Source organism: Myotis brandtii, unplaced genomic scaffold (assembly GCF_000412655.1).
Source record: "Myotis brandtii unplaced genomic scaffold, ASM41265v1 scaffold125, whole genome shotgun sequence".
Taxonomy (NCBI): domain Eukaryota; kingdom Metazoa; phylum Chordata; class Mammalia; order Chiroptera; family Vespertilionidae; genus Myotis; species Myotis brandtii.
In genome coordinates, this window is record NW_005354385.1 from 4,156,075 (window position 1) to 4,163,202 (window position 7,128).

The window sequence follows — 7,128 nt, forward strand, 5'->3', positions numbered from 1 at the left end:
GTAAGCTGGACAATTCAACCCTAGTAGAAGGTTTTCCTGTCCCCAGTTTTAGTTGAAAAGGACAGAATCAGAATACTGTAGAGGACAGAATGATGATTGCTTACAGCTACAGTGATACCTTGATCTTATTTCAGCAGTTTTTGTGTACACACAACAAAATAATCTTTGGAAGAACACAGTATCACCTAGTGTTTAAAAATGTGGACTCAGTGATCAGACTGCCTGGATCTGAATCACCTCCTCTATTTACTGGACTTTGATTTACTGCAAATGGATTATAATAGTAATTAGCATATGTGTATAGGTATATATGACGTCATATATCTATATAAATATAGATATAGATGTATAGATATATAGATATATATTATCCAAAAATGTATGCACACTTTGAATAGTTATAAAGGCAGTATTTATTAAAATACATTTCATTTTCAAAATTGAGCTATCAGCTGTTAATATGTGTTTACATTTTTTGGGACGCCCTGTACCAGTATATGACTTCAACAGCACCTAGCCAATGATGCTACTTATGTTAAGGGGATTTGGAGCTAGAAAGGCAGTTTTTGGTTTGGAAGAGGCCCATTTACGTACATTTCTTTATTCCCCAGATCTGAAAGTCTGCCCTGTGCAGGTTTGCATGGGCACCGTGACCCAGTAAGGCTGTACTCCCGTCCTTGGCCTGCACCATTATCAGGGAAACGCTTCTGAGCTTTTGTACCTGACTTATTTATTGTTGCATTCTGGCAGCCATCCCCTGGCCTCCTGGCAAAAAAATAGCTGGATTTCATTAAAATTCAATCTCTCTTGATAGCATCTCTGCTGGATATTAGAGGGGACTGCTACCAGTGGAGCTTGAGCGACCTGATTCAGAAGAGATTTGGGCCGGAATTTTCTAAGTGCTCTAAAATTACCGTTTATAAAGTTTCTCTCCGCATCTGCCCACTTCCTTGTGCCCTGGGCTCCCTGCCCTCCTGATTGCTCTGCTCCCAACACAAAACCTTGGCCAAGTCCTGTGGCTTTTTCGAGTTGGACACTGAGATGACTCTTGCTTCATATTTCAGGTGCCAGTGCTCTCCTGTGGTCCTGAGTCCCCGCTCCCGGGCGCCCTGTATGAGTGACGCCTGGGCCTGCCATGGAGCCTGGCCCTGCCCTGGCCTGGCTCCTGCTGCTGAGCCTGCTGGCTGATTGTCTGAAAGCTGCACAGTCCCGAGACTTCACAGTGAAAGACATTATCTACCTCCACCCTTCAAGTAAGACTGTTCTCTTTGCTGCGGAAATGTCACTCGACTGCAAATAACACTTGAGTTAAAAAATGGCGGGAGCCCTAGCCGGTTTAGCTCAGTGGATAAGGCTTCAGCCAGCAGGCTGGAGGATCCCGGTTTTGATTCCAGTCAAGGGCATGAGCCTTGGTTATAGGCTTGATCCCAGGTCCTGGTTGGGTTGCGTGTGGGAGGCAACCAATTGATATGTCTCTCTCACATCGATTTTCTCTCTCTCTGACTCTCCCCCTCCCTTCCACTCTCTCTAAAAATCAATGGAAAAATATCCTCAGGTGAGGATTAACAAATAATAATAATAATAAAATAAAAATAAAAATGGCTGGGAGAAGGCAGTACAGGGAAAACCTCTGATGATTTAATTGGGGGGTGCAGTGCTACCAAAGATGCCGTGAGTTTTATCCTCACCTTTTTCTAGCATGTTTGTTTTTTATTTTAAGGCAAATTATCAGGCTCGTTTTCTCTGTCCCCTGCACCTTCGCTCTGATTCCGAACACCCTTCCCTTTGACTCATGCCAGCCAGTTATCAAAGTGAAATCCGTGTCCCAGGAGGGATGTGTTTGTAAAAGATCAGTCCTTTGTAGGGAAGATAATAGCCGGTCCTGTCTGTGCATCTCATTCTCAGTTTCAATGTAATTATCTTCCACAGCTTCCTGTTTCCTCTCCCTTTCGGTTTCCTGTGTGCAAGACTTATCTAGAGAGTGCATCATAATGCAGATGCACGGTCCCTTCCCTGGAGTGTCTGATCGCGTATCTGGCTGGGGCTGTACTGTGGTTTCTGGCTTTTAGCAAGAATATCAGGTGCCTCTGCTGCTGATATTCTAAGGATCACACAGCACTTGCACCTCCTCTCTTAGTTGGATCTTCTCTGTATTGTCCCTGTGGTGGTGAGAGCTGCGTATATTGTGTATGTTTTGACCTTCAGCATTTGCCCTGAGGTACATTCCTCTTATGAAATAGTCTGTTCCACCTATATCTTTTTGTGTATCCTGTGTGTCAGAACTGTGATAGGCATGAAAGACATAAAGGCAAATAAAGCATAGTCCGGATCTTAGAATCTACACAGTGGAGGCCGCTCCTCGGACTCCTTTAATATCATCAGCCAGCTGCTCTACTAAACCGCATGGTCTGGTCTGGATGAGAGGTAGGCCGTCCAGTCACCCGCCCATGGGTCAGCAACTAGCTCAGCTGCTTCGTAGCCTTCTGACTTGAAATAAACACCCCCACTTTATGACGATTAAATCTAAGAATGCATACAAAGCATTTAGCACTGAATGTAGTAAGTGCTTAATAAATGTTAGGGAAATCTTTTAAAATGTTAATTTTCACATTTCTAAAGTGGATAAAATAATCCATACCCTGTCACATTGTTTTGTGAACTTAACATTGTAAATAACATCTGTAAAATGCAGGGCACATATATATTAGGCAATGGGAGACCTGTAAATTATGATGTTGCTATAATTGGCTTAAAGGGTAAACTGAGGATGCTGAAAATACGTTGCTCTAATTTTTAAATTCCAAATATGCCTTTGGCAAGCAGCAAAGAGCTTCTTTAGATTTATTGCTACTGTCTCTCACCAGTAGAGTCCATTGCCTACTGTGAATTGTATGGGAAGCTTATCTGGATGCTTGTTTTGCAGGGCTGTTTATTTTAGTAAAATTTGTGAAAAGAAGGTGTTTTGAAACCTGCTCTGTTTTCTAGGATTGCATTTTGTTCTTTTCTCCAAACAGTCATACTTTTTTTTATTAGACTTGGTTAAAAAAAACCTAGATTTCAGTCTCTTAGGTTTGAGTGCCAGAATTCTCAGCCTCTGGGCGGTTCTTTGTCCACTTCAGTGACAGACTCAGAAGTCACTGGGCCACAAAGCAGGTCCACAACTGGCTTTCTCTGAGGCTGATTGTGCTCAGGGTGGGGAGGAAAATCGAGGGGGTTGGATTTAGGTGAACACAAACAAACACACATCCCGCTTCTGCCTCAGTGGTATAGTGGGTCCTGTCTGATTGTGTGGGCCCCTATTTCAAAGTCAATTTCAAAATGGGATCTTTGCAGGATGACCTATGTTAATTAAATAGAGCCATAGCTTAATTAAAAAGAACTCACCATATAGAAATAATTGGTAGGTTTTTCTGATACAATTTTTAAAGATAGAGGATAGAAGAAGCCGTTCCTAAGCTAGTTTGTATGTAGACAGGTTACCGGCAGGTCTGGGCTCAGCTCTCTTGTGGAATCTCTGTAATGGGTCCTGGAGGGTAAAGGTTCTTGCTGGATTGAAGTTCCTATCCATGGGTCCTACTTGGCTAGAATTCTGTTTCCCCTGCCCATGTTAAAGCACAGTTAACTTCCCATTTCTGTGCACTAGGTCAGAGATTTATGGTGTTTGTTTGTTTGTTTTTATATTTTTTTAAAATGGCCGTCGTCCTCTGCCCTGCACAGCACCCACTAGACCAGCGGTTCTCAACTTGTGGGTCGCAACCCCTTTGGGGGTCAAACGACCCTTTCACAGGGGTTGCCTAAGACCATCAGAAAACACATATATAATTACATATTGTTTTTGTGATTAATCACTATGCTTTAATTATGTTCAATTTGTAACAATGAAATTGGGGGTCACCACAACATGGGGAACTGTATTAAAGGGTCGCGGCATTAGGAAGGTTGAGAACCACTGCACTAGACCATGCTTCGATGGAGTGATCTCTCTATGAATAAGCAGGTTTCTATAGAACACAGACTACAACACATACATGAGGGCAGTGTGGGATTATTTCGATCTGGAAGTATTAATATAATCGACTCACTATCTAGATGGAGGCACACACAGTTTTCTTGAGGTCAGTAAGTGAGCCAGAGTCCATTTCTGTTAGATACAGCTCGGAACCCACGAGGCAGAAATGCACTGAGGCTGGAGACACACGTTTCCACACCAGGCAAACATGAACTCATTTCTGCTGGGCCCGAACAGCCCTCAGAGATAATAAGTGGGTGGGACTGGAACCCGGGCCGGGAATCCTCAGCCTCTGTGAATAATCTCCTTTGCTCTCTGATTCCCTAATCTTTGAAGCTTCTAAGCCTTAAGAGAAATAAACTTTATGGCTTTCAAACTTGAGGCGCTGTCCTCAGTAACATTCTTTTCCATAATCTGTATTTTATTTTCTTTTTCATGTGAGAAATGACGAATTCCTTCCCAACTGCTGATTAAAGTACCAAAACCTAATAAATCCTTTAAAACTAAAGTTAGTGGTAAGAGAAATGAATAGGAGATGGCAGAATTTAACATCCAAATTGACTTCAACCTGTTCTTGGCCTCCCTCCCTTTCCTTGTAATAGCAATCTTTTCTGAGATTCTCACTTTTCCACTGGTTGCATATTCTGAGTCGTTCCTGTGGACCAAAGCACTGAATCCCTGCAGGGGGTTTCTTATGCCAATATAGAGAACCAACTAATTTTTTTTCATAATTCTGTACCGCATACGCCTTAGGGAGTAAGGACACTTTTTAGAAAGGCAGCACAAAATACATTTCTTTTAGAAATTTGTTTACGGTATTAAGATACTGACAACAATTTGTAGGCAAGTGGTCTGAGAGGTAGATCAATTTATTAGATTTCCAAAAAGTTTGTGTTTGCTTCTAGTATCCAAAAACAATGGGAATTAATTTGGTAAGAATTTTAAAAAAAAGGTTGGCTGCATTCCACAGAAGCATGCATTTTAAAACAAGATTCTCTTCTCACCACCTTTTTTGGTAACTGAAGGCCTTTGTCCAGGCAAAAGTTCCAAGAGGTGGAAACAAAGAGGAAATCTTTCCCGATGCCTTACAAATGAATTATGGTCAGTTGAACTATAGCTGACCATGGGAGTTAATGGACAGATTATGTTACAGGAAGTAACTGGGCACTTTGGCGTTTCTTTTTTTTCTTTACAATCACCTTCTCTTGAGGGACCAAGGACTTATGCCCTGAACTACAGAGTACTAAGCTTATTAGCTCTGTGATCAAGAGCCAAATTAGATTCATTCACAGCTGGGGCCACAACAGTTTGAAACTCTACTTGCTCTGCAATGCTTTGAAGTAACAAAGAAAAAATAGAACATCTCTTAGGAATCTCTTTCCAGTCCTTTTATAAAAATACTTATCAGATGCAGTATCAATTAGCAAGTTACTGGAGATAGTTGTTCAATTGTAGACCTATTTTTGGCTGAATATTTCCAGAGGGAAGAATTTAACCATTGCTTGGTATTGTGCTATAATTATCAACTTAAAGCTGAGTCTGTCTGCAGAGATGTGTCACTGAAAAGGGTTTGGTTATTCACTGATCAGTACCGTCTGCTGAGATGTAAGTTCAAGTTCCCATAAGCAAATATTAGCATGTGGTTGTTGACAATACACACAGATATGAAGTTGTAGATTTAAAAAGAAAACTTACTGAAAATGAGATTGTTTGGTTAATTGTCAGTGATACATGCTGATAAACACATTCAGAGATAAAGTGATTTGAAACAAAGCTTCATTATGCCACCTGAGTGTTTTAGTTTGTGTTCCTGTTTAAACTTTGATCTACTTTAAGTTAATTTCAGAGTTCAGTACTACTTGTATAAGAAATGACAGTATTTAATTAAACATGTCACTAGTCTTGCAAAAGATAATTTTGAAGAATCTATTAAATAATCCCAAATTTGGAACACTATAGCTTATTAATGCTAAATTCTCTAAAAGTTTATGTGTAGAATGGTTGGAGTGTCAATCTCTGCTCAGAGTTCTTAATTTATCTCTTTGATGGGAAAGTTTCCAGGAAAATTAACCCAACATTCCAGCTCAAAGTTCTACTGGCTGTAGCAACATTCAGATAAAATTGGATTCTCTAGCGAGTTAATCATGCCAGCTAAAGTGCTATGGCTCTTTTCAGTCATGAACCTTGACCAATATGATCATTTTTTGAGAAATGCTATTCTTTGACAAATAGTTTACATCTGTTTTTCAAAACTCCTACTCTGATAATCTTACTTCAAAATTTAAAAACTACTTTAAACTTTTACTTTTTAAAAAATATGTTTTTATTTATTTCAGAGAGGGAAAGAGAGATAGAACCATCAATGATAAGAGAGAATTATTGATTGGCTGCTTCCACCACACCACCTACTGGGGATTGAGCCTACAATCAGGGCATGTACCCTGACCAGGAATTGAACCGTAACATCCTAGTTCATAGATCAATGCTCAACCACTGAACAACACCAGCCAGCCTAAACTTCTTTCTTTTAAACATATTTATATATTAAATATTTTGAAGATGCTAGTGACTTTTTTTTAATGAAATCAGGATGATTTACTAAACTATTTTGCATGTTTTTTTTCTCATAACTTATAAAAATAAGCCAATAAAATGTCTATGAGAACATTTGAATGACTTTGGAATATGAGAACCTGTTTGTTTTAAATTCTTCAGGCATGTACTTCGCTAAACTAGACTCTTTTAACTTAAATGTAACCCACCTGTCTAGGTAGTGGGATGTGCAGATATAAAACTTACTTGCATGTAGTTTTACAAAATAGTTTACTTCTTTTTTATTATAATTACTAGTAGCCCAGGGCACCAAATTCGTGCACATTAAAAGGGAATTAATTGCCCTAACCTGTTTGGCTCAGTGGATAGAGCATCGGCCTGCGGACTCAAGGGTCCCAGGTTCGATTCCGGTCAAGGGCATGTACCTTGGTTGCAGGCACATCCCCAGTGGGGAGTGTGCAGGAGGCGGCTGATCGATGTTTCTCTCTCATCGATGTTTCTAACTCTCTATATCTCTCCCTTCCTCTCTGTAAAAAATCAATAAAATATATTTAAAAAAAAGAATG

At 40.1% G+C, this 7,128-nt stretch overlaps 1 protein-coding gene across 3 annotated transcripts in view; it reads left to right on the top strand.

Annotated features, from left to right (window-relative positions):
* LYPD6 (LY6/PLAUR domain containing 6) overlaps window positions 1–7,128 on the top strand; it is a 109,161-nt gene that overhangs the window by 80,426 nt on the left and 21,607 nt on the right. For all 3 annotated transcript variants that reach the window (XM_014534036.1, XM_014534037.1, XM_005859296.2), the window contains exon 2: window positions 1,065–1,253. In XM_014534036.1, coding sequence (XP_014389522.1) covers window positions 1,136–1,253 — 118 coding nt within the window. In that variant the 5' untranslated portion in view covers window positions 1,065–1,135. The remainder of the gene's footprint in view (window positions 1–1,064; window positions 1,254–7,128) is intronic.